This window comes from Papaver somniferum, chromosome 3 (assembly GCF_003573695.1).
Source record: "Papaver somniferum cultivar HN1 chromosome 3, ASM357369v1, whole genome shotgun sequence".
NCBI lineage: Eukaryota > Viridiplantae > Streptophyta > Magnoliopsida > Ranunculales > Papaveraceae > Papaver > Papaver somniferum.
In genome coordinates, this window is record NC_039360.1 from 158891166 (window position 1) to 158906632 (window position 15467).

Sequence of the window (15467 nt, forward strand, 5' to 3'; positions counted from 1 at the left end):
TGCAATCCCTTAAAGTGCGGCAAGGGTGAACTGAGCTCCCTAAAATGGAAAACATTAATTGACTCACCTTCAAGACATAAGGAAAAGTGGAATATAGCAGAAAAACTGATACCCCAAATCTGCCAAAGAGTGATATTTGAAAATTGTTATTAGCATGTAGATGGCTCTGAACCCCAACAATTGGTATCAGAGCTTTAGGTTGGATAGAAGATTAGAAAAGAGAAGTTTTTTTGGTTTTTCTGGATTGGCAGAAAATTTTGAATACGAAGGATTTGATTTCATCAAATATGTGAGAATTTGATGTTATAACTTCCGAAGATGCAGAGTTTGATGTTATCAAGTATGTGTAGGATTTGATTTCATCAGTTTTGGGAATAAAGCAAAGTAAAGCGTACTTCTGAAGGAATGAGATTATATCAAGTGATATGCATTCGATATGGTCAAGATGTATGGTCTTGATGTTTATGGTGCACTACATTAGAGATTTGACATTGGAGCGTAAACCCTATGCATAACTTCAAGTAAGTTTATTTATTCTCTATACTTCGTACGATATTCTTAAACTGTTTGAAAGACCTGCATAGATTGGTTTTCAATTAATCAGTGTTTGCTTGGCAAGACACAAGAAGGCAAGAATATCATAGTTGGGATACAAATTTTTGGTTTGTATGTTTGTGGAAGTAAAGATGGAATAACATGTCAAATTCTCATTATTGTATCATACCAAGGGAAACAATGATTTGGTTATCAATCGTCATCAATTAGATCATGTTGCTGATTTTCTTTAACCTGAAGTTGAAGATTGTGAAGATGAATTCATACTCTTTTTCCCTTAGTTGTTTGTTATAATAAGGATTTGGGGAAATCTCGTAGTAGGTTTCGTTTTGGATGTGTTTACCATTGGCCAAGGTTTGATATGTTCCAGAAGTGAAGAGTTTGATATTCATTCTTAGTATTTGAAGCACGTGGATACAAATAAGTTGCAGGACATAGATCATTGGATGAGATGTGATATTGTTTGTGGTGGAGCTATGGATTCTTATTATTGTATAAGAAGCAGCTTGTCAACATAGTTTGTAGGGTTTGTTTGTCTGTGTTGAGTATGACATTGTGTCGGGTAGAAATTTTTTTCTGGAGTTTCTCTCGTACTGTTTCCGATGGAGAAGCTAGATAGTTTGTGATATTTTGATTCTTATCGATGACGTTCTGTCGAAGAGTGGTTTTTGTTATACACCATTTGAAGTCGATCGGAGATAGTTTAAGTGCAAGACCGTTTGGAGAAACAGGTTGGTCTATTTGTGTTGCGGATACGTTCCTACTTTGTTGAAGCCCCGTTATGAGGAATTAAAAAGGTATCGCTTGGATACTTCAAGAGTTTAAAGAATAAATATACAATACTATAATGTGTATGGTGGTGTGGATAAGGAAGCTAGCGCATACTGCTTGGATAAAAAACGTTGCATGAATTTGAGTGGGCTACAAATTCTGCGTGTTTTTCCATCAACCTTTTATTATGCACTATTTGATTTCCTGATGATCAGTGTGATACTTTCTGTTGGAGAGAGCTACATTATAGCAATGATAATATTTGGTGGTTTGCTCATCTGTTATGGTCATTGAAATTGATTTCAATAGTGACAGAGTCTGTAGAGATGAAGATAAAAATTTCGATTGAGAAATTTGGTTCAGCAACGATATAGTTTTCGTCAAGTTATTTTCTTTGCGTAGCATGAGAAAATAAAAAAAACAACTTCTTGAATTACTTGGAGCTCCATGAAGTTACCAAAGGTTTTAGATTATGGCTGGGTGTAATTGGGTCTTTGTGTGAGGACGGATTATCTGATTTCGAAAGTTGGTGTACGTTTTTAGAGCAAGATTAGAAAAGGGATATGCACAAGAGAGAATGTGTGACATTATGTATTGTTACAATAGTTACAGTAAATTCTTCGACAATGGTCACAATTCTATCCGAGTCCGATTGTGTTGTGGTTTGACTGTCATGAAGTCGAAACTACATGCTTGCTTAAGAAATTGATAAAAGACTATCTTGACAATTATGCCTGTAAAAGGGACATTATTTTCAAAGCCCGTTGAGGTTGCTGAAGTGATGTAGTAAAACGATTGGTATATCAGTTGTTGAAGTCTCTGTGAAGCTGAACACGTGTTTGGTATGTATGTTATGGTCGAAGATATGATGAGATTTCATGGATGAGTAGAACTCAATTGGTGATATATGGTCGTAGAATCATGATCCAATAGGAGATAGGCACGGTACAGAAAGATTCATATACATGAGCTCGAGATTGGCAAGCAGTGACAATGATCCCTGGATTGGTTGTATTTGGTGCGCAGATAGAGTCATGCGCAATATGCTTTGGTACATACAAGATGGTTAGTTTGCTGGAAGCTAACATAAAGGTTGGTTTTATATAAACTAACACGAAGTATCTCGTTAACTCGTTGTGGAGGACATGCTCATGGAAAAGAGAAAGTATGTGATCAGTTGTTAGAGAAGCAATTGACTTGGCTGGAATTTAGAGACAAAGATTCAAGGATATGGTTCTGTTAAGGTAATGCTTAGGCAGACGCATGGAGGCTATTGTGGTAGTTTCATTAATTGATCGGGTAGTTATGGATGTCAACCCTAACGGATGTGGTGCGCAACTTGGAGTTAGTGGCTTAGAAGAGCGGAACATTAACTTAGGTGGAGCAAGGCAGGCCGAGATGGAGCTGCGCTCATGGTGGACCAAGTTTCAAGAGGTAACGAAGGGTCAAAGGCGCATAATGACTGTAACTAAGTTCGATTGGTAGCATATGGACAACGATCGTGTATGATATGATTGAGTTGGAATGCAATACACCTAGAATGATGCCAATCAATGTGGAGTTGTGAACATAAAGGAGTAAGGTGTTTCTCAAGATGTTGCATAACGGATGATCATATGATGATGGTTGGTGAGATAGTCAAGATTTTTTCGCCATGGTGGATATTTGTGCAATCACTTGTAGGTTGGATTGTTAAGTCTGAGTTGGTGACGTTCAAGTTTGGTTTGCTCTCTTCTGGTGGAGGTTTCACGGAACAATTTTGGATGAACTACATTTTGGTTTGATTCCTATTGAGGGTATGTAGGCAACCAGTGATGGTGCAATCGATGTTCAGAAGATTGAGGGATAACAGTTGATCGTCTCATGAATGAATGCATGTTCCGAGGTGGAGAATTGTAAGGAAACGTGGGTTTCCTAGTTTAGGTTAAATTCTTAGTTTGAGTTAATTACCATATTAAGATGGGATACCTTATTTGACCATGGTTTCCTAGTATGAGTCGGTTTCCTAATCCAAGGAGGCCAAGACTTGGGAACCAAGTTTGTGACTCCTATATAAGGAGGTCTAGGCTAAGTGTTTTAGTTATGGAATCCTCAATGTAAATCTCGTAAATATGTGAGGGATTCATCCCACCTATTGAGGTGGTTATATGAGAGACCTAATGGTGGAGGGAATACATTATTATGGTGTTTATGGGATACTTGTCGATGTTGGAAGATATGTCGTTATGGAGTATTCATATGGAGATGTTGGTAAGACATCTTGTTAAGGATAAGATCTTCTTGGTGGTGTTGTATTAGATTATTGGTGTTGAGCTGAAGGCGTCCATGATAATCTATATCAGGGTGTGCAGAGAAGATCGTCTCGTTGTGGTATATAATGTGAAAAACATTATCTCGTATGGGTGAAGACGCTACTTTGGATCTTATAAGGTGCTTGTGAGATTCTTGTGTTCTGTCACGGATGTAGTGAGTCGATGGATTGATTTATTCAATCAGTTGTATAATTCTCAATGGTGGTTCTATAATGAATAAAGAGGTCGTAGCCGTTTGGTGGATGTAGACAATATTACACACATTGTGGTTATTGTTGAACCACGTTAAATCCGTGAGTACTTTACTTCTTGTTACTTTGCTTATGACTTGCATCTATATGGTTCTCTTTCTCTTCTTCTTATCCTAGATCGTAGTGAGGTTCATGGACCAATCCGAGAGATTAAGTGTTTCTTGTTAGCTATTTTGCTTCCGCGGTATTAGCATGTAGATGGCTCTGAACCCTAACATATTCCAGGACATAATTGACCTCTTCTTGCACCATATCTTCTTGCACCTCTACTTGCACCACCGCTAACAAAAACATCATCCTTTCCAGTCCTCGCCTCAACAGGTACACTAAGTTTTTCCTCGCTCCACGCATCTCTTAAAGTCTTTCGGATTTCTACACCTTCGAGCAATCTGAAAAGAATTTCAGGCAAATCTTTCAAGTAACCAAACTGTGACATAGCTTCAAGATTAGAAGCCAGGGTTTTAGATGATACTTATGAAGCCATAATACAGCAGCACAAATCCCTTCTTTATCAGATTTACCAGTTCCTCTAACACCTCTCAAGTTACATACCAACTTTAAAGCTGTTAAAGGATCATGTTTCCATGCCTTTGCTAATCTCTCGACCACGGTTTTACGTGGTGTGTCAGGAACTACATGAAAGAAGAAATCAAGCAATGGGTTATTAGTGGATATATATATGTTGCTGATCCATTCTCAGTTAAGCCTCTGAGTTCTGCAAGTGGTGGTGGTGGTGGTGGGCGGTGGATTGATGGAGGACCAATGAGTTGATGAAATTGAGTAATATCAGCAACAGAAGAAGAAGAAATTGAAGGCATACTTTTTCTTTCTATGTTTTTTTTTTCTTTTTTTCTGACAGAATTAGGGTTATGGATTGTACTGCGGAGGATTAGTGTTTGTTTGCAGAGAATGTATAAGATAAGATTATGGGTGGGTTCAAGAATTAGGAATGTAGAAGGTTCCAGAAGGAATTGTTAAGACCGTAATTCTCGAATAATATATAGGCGGTGATTTTGTTCAACACTAATTAAGCGGCTCTTGGCCGTTTTATTTGGCTCTTACTGTGGCCACTGAGTCGCTCTTTGGCACACTAGTGCAGCCTGGTTCATCGTGCACTCGAAGACCTCCCACAAGGCCACAGCCAATGTGCCCCAGATTTTTAATTTCTTAAATTTATACTGTGGTAAAAAAAATTATTAAAAAAGTTAGTAAAAGAAAATTTGATGTCTCATTCTCATCTTTTATGGGATAGTAAGGTTTTCGTCAGGATGAACCAGTACTTGTCTCATTCTCATCTTTGGTTTGAGAAAAGAAAAAAAAAGTGAAAAACTGAAATCCCAAATGCTAGTAGAAGCTTGAGAATTGACAACACCAAGCACCATGCAGGTAATTCTCCACTGCTTCTTTAATTTTTTAATTCTAACTTTTGTATTACTTCTACTACTGCTGTTGGCATAAAAACTGTTTGTGAAATTGACTCACTGAAACATCTGTGTCACAAATTACATATAAACTGTTTGTGAACTATTTGATACAATTTCTAGTCACTAACTTTAACTCCTTCCAACAGCTTCGTTGGTAGATGTAAAATTTGTCAATGCTACATACAGTTAAAACATTTTGATCTTCATCTAATGAATGACTCCGATATTTGCAGAAGGTTCCTTTTTCTAGAATATTGCACTACTTCTACTACTCAACACTTAGGAAAAATTACAGCAGCAACAACTGCTACAAACTTATTATACATTTATTGGTTTGGTTTACAGTTGCTTTCGCATATTAAAAAAAAAAAAAAACACTTGTTTTATTTGCAATCCAAAGACTGAAGACAATGAAGTTACCGTGTGGGGTATGATATGGATGGATCATTGACTAATAATTTAATGGTACTACTTGTAGACTGTAGATTCATTTCATTTTGCAGTGATAGAAGCAAAGTCTAAACAACCATCTTACACCTAAATATCATCCGAAATTGTTCTAATTTCTTCTTTCTTTCTTCAACTATGGCACAGATTCTTACAGTCGTTACCAAAGTAATTTTGAACAAGTTGGTTGATTTTGTTTCCCATGAGATCGGTTTAGCTTGGGGTGCCAAATATGAGTTTATAAAGCTTCAAGACACCTTGGAGATGATTCTTTCAGTGATAGCTGATGCTGAGAAGAAGCAAGTTAAGGATGCAGCTGTAAGACTTTGGTTGGCAAGGCTCAGGGACGTTGCGTATGACGCTGATGACGTGATGGATGACTTCTGCTACGAAACCATGCGTCGGAGTAATAGAGGGAACAACTTGACAAGTAAGGTATTCGATTTTGCTTCATCTTCCAACCCACTTGCATTTCGTTTCAAGAAGGCAAAAAAGATTAAAAAAATCAACCAAAGATTAGATGTAATTGCCAAAGATATGGGTAGGTTTCAGTTTCTAATTGCATCAAGTGATGCTCCTACACTTCGTAATGAACACAAGGAGCGGCAAACCACATCTTTATTAAACAATGAGTCAGAAATTGTAGGAAGGGATGGTGACAAAAATGAGTTAATAAAATTATTAACCACGGTCACACCGGTATCATCAACCTCATCTGATTATAGAAATCTTGAAAAGGTTTCTATCGTTTCATTAGTGGGGATGGGGGGGCTCGGGAAGACAACCCTAGCTCAACTTGTCTATAAAGATGACCTGGTAAAGACACACTTTGATCCGATGATGTGGGTCTGTGTGTCTGACCAGTTTGATGTGGAAAACATCTTAATAAAAGTTTTGGAGTCCATTACTGAAGCTGAGATTAGTATAACAAATTTTGATGTACTGGTGAAAAAAGTTCATGATAAGTTAAACCGGCGTAGATTTTTGCTAGTACTTGACGATCTGTGGAATGAGGATCAAGAGCAATGGGAAAGACTTTTATCTCCGTTGCTCGCAGGTGCCCAAGGGAGTAGAATATTAATCACTACACGGAAAGACCAAGTTGCATCTGTTGTTGGGGGGAGTATTCCTCCATTTGTTTTGAAACAGTTACCAGAAGATGCATGTTGGTCAATCATGGAGCAAAAGGTTTTTTCCAACAACAGAGCACAAATTACTCCAAAAATGATAAATATAGGATATCAAATAGTAAGAAGGTGTGGTGGTTTACCACTTGCAGCGAAATTTCTTGGAAGTCTAATGCGCTCAAAAAGTAAAGAAAGTGACTGGATATCGATAAGAGATGATGATATTTGGAACACACCGGAAAGCCACAGCAGAATCCTTCCTGTACTAAAATTAAGCTATGGTAACTTGCCATCTCATCTGAAACAATGTTTTTCTTTTTGCTCAATCTTTCCCAATTATTGGGTAATAAGTAAAAAAAGTATAACTGAGCTTTGGATAGCTGAAGGATTTGTAAAACCATCGGATATGCATAACAAAAGATTGATGGAAGATTCTGCAGATGAATATTTCGAAAGTTTGGTGCAGAGCTCCTTTTTCCATTGTGTTAATAAGAGCAGCTTAGGTGACATAGAGATGTTTACAATGCATGATCTTGTACATGATTTAGCACAAGATGTTGCTGGGGATCATGAACTGAGTTCTCTCAAGTTAAGTGAGTTGAAAAATGTTTCCAAACTTCGTCGTTTACAGCTAACACTAGATGAACAACTATCAGCAGCATCTCTGAATTCATTAAGCAGTGCGAAGAAGTTGCGGACTATCATTGTACCTGCTCGAAAATTTGGATTGCACCCTAATGTTTTCTCAAGTAATAAGCAATTACGTGTGTTACATGTAGGCAATCCAACAGGTTATTCTAAACATTCAAAGTTATCTGATCTGAATGTCAAGTGCAGACACTTGAGGTATCTTTACCTTTCCTTTTATAATCTCAGTCAATCTGTGAATCATCAGTCAATCAGTAAACTTTACAATCTGCAGTCATTGGTATTCTTTAACATGCGTGGTATCCAGAATCTTCTTGAAAATATTCAACCCTTACAAAAATTAAGACTTCTTGATCTTTCCTTCTCAGATATAGAAAAATTACCTGATTCTGTAACAAGTCTTTGTAATTTGCGAGCATTGCATCTCAGCAATTGCAAAAATTTAAAAGCCTTCCCCAACTCTGTCTCTGGTTTGAAATATCTTAGAATTCTTGATTTGTCGAGAACACCCATTGAACGATTACCTGATTTTGTTAGTAACCTTCATAATTTGAATACATTGGTTCTCAATAGTTGCTCTAAGTTAAGATCCTTACCCGATTATGTTACACGTCTTGATAAGTTGAGTATATTTGATATAGAAAGATGTTCATTGCTAGAAGCATTACCCACCGATTTTGGTGCATTGTCTCAGTTAAGGTCCCTCAACCTGGCTGGCACTAAGATCAAGATATTACCCAATTCATGCGCTAACCTCACCAATCTTGAATTATTGCATCTTTTCTGGTGTGAGCTCCCGAAAGATGTAAAGAATTGGACAAAACTGAGGAAGTTTACTTACTTTGGGGAAGGAATGCCAACGGGTATAGGTGAACTAGTTAACCTTCGACACCTGACTTACAATGTGCGGGAAGAAGTCATCGGCAAGCCTGAATGTAACAGTTGTATTGATGAGTTAGGAAATCTGAATTTCCTAGAGATGTTATTTATTTATGATCTTCAGAACGTGAAAGAACGGGTTGATGCCGAGAGAGCGAATTTGAAGGAGAAGCGGGGCCTTCACAAGTTGCAACTCTGTTGGCATTTGCCTAAAGGTTCAAAGATGTGGCTGGACAACGAGTTCTGTAGTCACAGTACTATGATATTAGAAGCTCTCCAACCCCACACTGGATTGAAATGGTTGAATATATTTAACTTCGTTGGATGTGAACTTCCCATGTGGATGTGTATTCCATCTTGTCTTCCAAATTTGGAAAGACTGGAACTTAGTAACTGCCATGGGATGAAAGAACTTCCTGCTGCTATCGGGGAACTTCCACGTCTTACTCATCTCCGGCTTGAAAACATGCGTTTAAGGAGTTCAGATGTCTATTTTCCTTTATTAACTAGACTCGATCTTACTGATATGTTCCTACTTGAAAAATTGCATTATTCCTATCCTTCTCTTAAGGAATTGGTTTTATGGGGTACGGACTTCAAGTTTTTAAGGTCAGTTGAGAGAAGTCAGATCAGCTCTCTGACTACCCTTCGGTTAGACAATGTTGTGGAGCTTGTAGTCTTTCCAAAACGGATACTCCAAAACAATTGTAGCCTCCGGTATCTGATATTTCGAAACTGCAATCAGTTGCAAGGATTTTGCGCAACTGATGATGATAATTACAGGGAGGTTGCACTGTTTGACCCTGAATTCCTGGGTAGCTCTCTTCAGGAATTGGACTTTGCAAATTGTCCAGTTCTCCGTTATCTGCCAGATTTACGAGGATGGACTTCCCTTCGGCTATTAAGCATCTTCAATTGCTCCCAACTGAAGGAATCAATCACCTATGATCTGAAATCCCTTTCCTTTCTGGAAATTCTCAATGTTGATTATATTCAAAGAGAGGGGCAGCTTGGAGATCCATGTGATGAATATGATATGATTAATTTGATGGACAACATGTAAATGAGGTTTCTCATATGATTTCGTAAGTACTTTAACTTAAGAAGCATTGTTGTTTTATAATGAATTTTCTGAACAATATTACTTGCAGGGAAGTTTGCTTGAGCCACAGGTTTATCAGTGTCTTAAGAGAGTGCAGTGAATATATGTATTGTGTTTCGTAATTATACTTCAAAATTATTTTTAGTGCATCCTCTAGGTGTGTACATTTGTAACTGCGTGTGTATATATATATATATATATATATAGATCTTGTTTCGTTTTTGCTTTTCTTTGTTTGAGAGTAATTGATGCATTCTTGGAATTTCTTTGATATGGTTTGGTTTTGATGTGCAGCTTTAACTAGTTGAATAGCATTGGGAAGCAGTGGAACTGTAAAAGGCTTAAAGCAGAGGCCGGAATTGGGTATAGAAAAAAATTCACCGCCTTTAAGGATGAAATGTGTAAGATCGATACTGGGTTGGGGAAAACGCGACATGAAAATTAATCTGGATGACATTTGAATGCTACTTCTGGTGTGAGTAATTGCTTCAGTCCCGTGTATATTCTCACTTCTGCCACTTTGCATTTGTGATACAGTTTCCCAATTTGTACTCAAGTCGTAGCATTCTTTTGGGGCAAGAGTTGTTCACTCACTAATAGGATACAGATTCAACTGCATTTCTGTAGACTTCCATCCATTTGGGGAGTTCTTTGTCGCTACCTATGCACTTGTTCTTATTGCTTGCTTTGGTTTACTTCTCAGGTTGATTACCTGTATTTGTGTATTCTATCGTCTGCAGTTTCGTCAAGCAAGGACTTTCTGCATTCGATAACAGATCCTGGAACCCATGTACCAACATACTTCTGCAACTATGCAAAGAAAGGTTCAGGAATTGTGTTATCAAGGCATAGAGAATTTCATCCGTTTTTTTTTTCCTGTTCCAGGATTTGGGCTGTCAAAGTTCAGGGTTTGTGATTCTTATTTCTAAATGTATCTCTGGCTTTGTTATCACAAACTTTGGCTTTCTTCTGACATTTTCATGTACTCTTCTGACCAGATTTTCTCCTTTTCCAGGTGACTTCATTAATATGCAAAATTTCCAAGCAGGGGATCTTTTCATTGCTTATAGAGAAGAGAATTCTGGAAAACATGTAAGTCGTCTCTCTCTGAGCCTCCTGCTTTATAACATCTACTGGAGGAAACATAAGTTCTTTGATAAAGATCCACTCGTTGAATCATAACGATCTCATATGGACGTTTAGTAGTCCGTAGAGTTAAAGTAACCCATGTTGAACCAAACGACTGTACATTTAAGAAACATAAAACATAAAACCCTTTCTTGTCATCTCCCAAACAAAATTTACGGGCCTTGCCTATATTTTGCTTGTGTTCTGAATTCTTATCTGTGTGCTTATATTCTTGTTTGAAGCTTGGTGGTAGGTCATTGACATTTATGTTTCAACGATGGGACTTTTGGATTTTGAAACTTGTTTAGTTGTGATATATACCCATGTTAAAAATGTTGATGCGGACAGTACTTGCTGCAATTGTTTCCCGTGTGCATTTAATTCCCCTATCAGAACCTCAGTATCCGGCCTTCTCTTGTACTTACTAAGGAGCTTGCTTGGTTTAATTCCCCAACTTGTTCTTACTTCTTCGAACTTGTGCGGTTTCAACTTGGCTACTTGACAATGCCCAACAAGAGTTTCCGGATTTTTATGGTTATGCCAACCAATATCAATTATATTCATTCTCCACATGTCATTGGTTGCTTTGTTCCTCCAAAATATAATCTTGAATGGGCATCCACACTTCTTTGACTTCGTCTTGTACACCCAGTCGTCTTCTTATCATACACATAACCCTTGCTCTTGTGACTTGCGTCCGGCGACCCATAACCCTCGCATACCATTTCAAACCGCATATCTTTTTGTTGGGTATTTTTCACTAGAACGCACGTCTTCTCTTTTGCTTTCTCAACGACCCACTTGACCGCGTCGTCTTTTTCCTTTCATTCTAAATCATTAGCGCAATGTGCGGAAGTATCAGGACCCCTAATATTGTGATCTTGAGGCTGATCCGTCATCGGTACCAATGCAACAATATACAAAACATCAAAATTTAGTTGATATGTATTACCAAAGTCGGCAGGATCGACATATAAAACTATGCCGACTACAAAATAGCCGGCATGGCATAAAAAAATTTAACAGTGCCGACCGAACTGTATTCCGCAAGGTCCAAAAAGATTAAGATGCCGGCGTAAGCATTTTCAAGTCGCGACTTCTATGCTGCAAAAAACTGGAAGTCGGCATATGGTTCAAATTTTCTACCTCACCGACACGGATACTGTTCATGAAAAGTCGGCACGTTGTTCAAATATAAACTACGCCGGCGCTTAGGTCGACATGATCGACAAGCGTCGACCTTGCCGATCCTGGGAAGCTAAAGTGAGAAAAAAAAAAACCAAAATCGATCATTGGCATGGAAAAATCACAATCTTCACCACGTAGGTTGTCTACCTGATTACTTGCATCTCCATTCTCTTCTTCTGGGTCATTGGATTCTACGTTTGGTTCAAGATATTCATCACTAGCCATCTTGAGTTTGAGGAAAATAAGAGTGAGGATCATGCATTTGATCATGATTTGGTAGGTCATCATACAAGTACTCATCTGTAGGAGGAAAGTTAGAAGACTCCCCCACTTCAAAATCATGATTTGTATCACAAATTTCTCAAAAACCCTAACTCTTCCCCCCCCCCCCCGAAAAAAAAAAAACCTCCTCTACTACTTCATTCTACTTCTCTGTCTAAATTATTTCCAAAACTCAACTTATAAATCAACTAACTAATCTAACTAATTTAACTAATATAATTATTTTAATTAAATTAATGTTAATCATTGTGGGAATAATTTTACCATTTAGAAAATATAACCAGGAATATTCCGGCGGTGCATCTGTTTCCGGTGTGGTATTTGACGTGTCAACCAGCACATAATTGGTGCCGGAACATGTCAAGTTCCAGCAACACTTGTACGATATAATACTGTTGATTTAAAAATAAGTATTACGGATAAGTTTGCATATGCAGCAGAGTGTAGTGATGCTATCACCGTCATCTAACTGTCTAGCTATTTTAATCCGATGGCCAGAATCAAGGCTAATAAAACCAAAACAAAATACTGGCCGTGGGATTATTGCCTTGTCCAAAATCAAAGGGCAATGAGAACAAAATAGATACTATTTAGGGGTGTCAGCGTACTTATCTGTTTTGGTATGGCCGTTCTGGTAAACTCAGTAAATGACACGCCTACCCAATAATGGGTCCTTGTTGGCAACCGCATATCCCCCTATAATAACGCTCTTGTTGTTGGTAGAAGAATCAGAATCCATCAACCATGACAATCACAAAAGACGCCGGAATTTTCACGCCCTTACTCCCGGAGCTCAATACCAATAATCAAGATGAAGATTCCGGCGGTGGTGCATCTGTTCCCGGTGCGGTATTCAACGTATCAACAAGCACAATCGGTGCCGGAATTATGTCGATTCCGGCGACACTTAAAGTATTGGGAGTAATTCCGGCGATTATACTCATCGTAGTCATTGCGATCTTATCTGAGGTTTCAGCTGAGTTTCTCATCCGGTTTACAAAATCATCTGATAATCTGAAAAAGACTACTTACGCCGGTGTGATGGGTGAATCGTTTGGACGAGTTGGATCAATCATGTTGCAGATCTGTATCATGATTACTAATCTTGGGTGTCTTATCATTTATCTCATCATTATCGGTAATCAATCGAATTCCAACCTTATCAATCAGTCATTTCAATTCTGGGTTTAATTTGGTGATTTCAATTCTGGGTTGGTTTAATTTGATTTTCTGGCTGGTTCTAAAATTAATCAATTTCTTTTCTTTTTTTAATTATGCAGGAGATGTTCTGTGTGGAAGTGGAAGTAATGAATCAGTGCATTCAGGGATGTTGCAAGAATGGTTTGGATTGCAATGGTGGAATACAAGATCATTTGCAATTCTCTTCACTGTCATTTTTGTTATGCTTCCTCTTGTTTTGCTCAAACGTGTAGGTTAGTATCTATCTATGGACAACAAAACTGATACGATTTTGATTTGAGTTTTGATATCTTCGAATTCATGTGTATGGACTAATCCATGAGCGTTGTTTTTGGTGTTGCTTACTGCAGAGTCGTTGAGGTTTACTTCTGCGGTTTCGGTGCTTTTAGCAGTGGTGTTTGTTGCTATCAGCACAGTTTTAGCCATCTCTGCACTTTGGCATGGTAAGACTATGACTCCTAGAATGCTGCCAGTACTAGAAAACAAGGAATCGTTTTTCGAGTTGTTTACGGCTGTTCCGATCATTGTGTCAGCCTTCACCTTCCATTTCAATGGTAAGCAACAAGCTGAGATACTCTTGTTTTCGGATGCTCGATGTTACTTAATGTGTGTTGTTGGTTGAATTCATTCTGTGGTTTGCTCTTGTGCACCGTTTAATATGCACTTCTCTGCAGTTCATCCGATTGCAGCAGAACTGAGGAAAACTTCTGAAATGGTCACGGCTGTGCGTATATCCCTCGTCTTATGTGCAGCAGTTTATGCAGCAGTTGGGTTCTTTGGCTACCTACTGTTTGGTGATTCAACCATGCCTGACATACTCTCCAATTTCGATCACAATTTTGGTTCTAATGTGGGAACTTTTCTTAATGACACGGTTCGCTTAAGCTATGCGCTCCATCTAATGTTGGTTTTTCCACTACCTAATTTCTCACTGAGGGTAAACGTCGATGAATTCCTCTTTCCTGAATGGCCTTTGTTGTCTTCGCACAACATTCGGTTTGTTCCGCTCACTTGCATACTTCTCATATTCGTCTACATAGCAGCAATAGCCATCCCAAATATATGGTTTTTCTTCCAGTTCCTTGGATCCACAACTTCCCTCTGTGTAGCTTTCATATTCCCTGGCGCCATTGTCCTCAGGTACAACTTTCTTCACATCCCTTTTCCACCTGACAAATATGCACCGGTTTTTAGTATTTCCTGACAGGTTTTTTTTGTCTTCTGCAGAGACGTTCAGGGAGTAGCAACAAGAAGAGATAAGATTTTAGCTGTACTAATGATTGCTATTGCAGTAATAGCTAGTACGATCGCTATTTACTCCAATATTGCAAGTTTACTTAGAACTTAACGATCATACTGCAACTAGGGTTGACACCATTACAGTGGTTTCCCTCTTCTCTCTGTAAAATGCTAGTGTATCTGTGGAAGAAATACATTTGCAATCAAAATCAAAATCGGGTGAAAACAAATTCTTAGCGTTCGCATTGTTGTGCATTCAATAATGATCTACTGCAGTACTGCCCAGAATTCATGATGGTTCTGTTTAAGTGTTTTATGCATGACAAAATGAACTCCTCGTCGCCTGTCTTCATTAACCCAGAAGCTATGAATTGTAACTAGTTGAGATGGGTGCAGTGAATCGTCTAAAAGATAAAACCTAACGTCTATGTTTTTTTTTTCTTCTTTTGTTTTGGATCTGACTCGGCTGGATCTAACTGAAATCACCTGAAGTATGTTTGTTTTTTTGAGTTAGATCTGACTCAAAAATATATGATTTAGCTTGGTCACATGAGTTACGGGTATTTTATTCCCTCACTCAAATAGATCCGAGTCAGTTATTAGGTCCGAGTCAGGTCTAACTCAATAAAGAAAACAAACAATTTGATATCTGACTCGTGCCTAGTCAGGGACCGAGTCAGATCCAGATACCAAGTCAAAAACTTCCACCATCTGAAGTCTGTATGCTTTTTCACTTTATGAGACTTCAACCAGGTACGGGGTACCTAGGCAAAGGAAAAAACAGAAAGAAAAAGAATCTCTTCTCCGTGCTAGCGGAATTCGAACCCCAAACCTATATCTATAAACACTTACCTTTTAGTCTACATATTTTGAGTTGCACATTGATTGATATTGAAAATTAGAGCTTAAACCAA

The 15467-nt window shown here is 38.2% G+C and overlaps 1 protein-coding gene across 4 annotated transcripts; it reads left to right on the forward strand.

Moving 5' to 3' along the window:
- Nucleotides 1–5120: 5120 nt before the first annotated feature.
- Nucleotides 5121–14794, forward strand: LOC113357773 (amino acid transporter AVT6C-like). Of its 4 annotated transcripts, none has more exons than XM_026601226.1 (8): nucleotides 9838–9991; nucleotides 10257–10424; nucleotides 10532–10608; nucleotides 12838–13252; nucleotides 13395–13547; nucleotides 13665–13868; nucleotides 13989–14454; nucleotides 14542–14794. In XM_026601226.1, the coding sequence occupies exons 1-8, from the start codon at nucleotides 9967–9969 to the stop codon at nucleotides 14660–14662; spliced, it is 1629 nt and encodes a 542-aa protein (XP_026457011.1). In that variant the 5' UTR covers nucleotides 9838–9966; the 3' UTR covers nucleotides 14663–14794. The 4 variants fall into 4 exon arrangements, 2 of the variants coding, with proteins under 2 accessions (XP_026457011.1, XP_026457012.1); XM_026601227.1 differs by having other exon boundaries at nucleotides 12841–13252; XR_003363915.1 differs by lacking the exons at nucleotides 12838–13252; nucleotides 13395–13547; nucleotides 13665–13868; nucleotides 13989–14454; nucleotides 14542–14794 and adding exons at nucleotides 5121–5275; nucleotides 5908–9499 and having other exon boundaries at nucleotides 9811–9991; nucleotides 10220–10424; nucleotides 10532–11916.
- Nucleotides 14795–15467: the final 673 nt, after the last annotated feature.

Bases quoted from the DNA above. Each gene is read 5' to 3' on its own strand.
- LOC113357773 (XM_026601226.1), top strand. From the start codon at position 9,967: ATGACATTTGAATGCTACTTCTGGT. The intron at 10,609-12,837 runs GTAAGTCGTCTC...TGTTGTTGGTAG, and splicing joins AAGAGAATTCTGGAAAACAT to AAGAATCAGAATCCATCAAC. The intron at 14,455-14,541 runs GTACAACTTTCT...TGTCTTCTGCAG, and splicing joins CCTGGCGCCATTGTCCTCAG to AGACGTTCAGGGAGTAGCAA.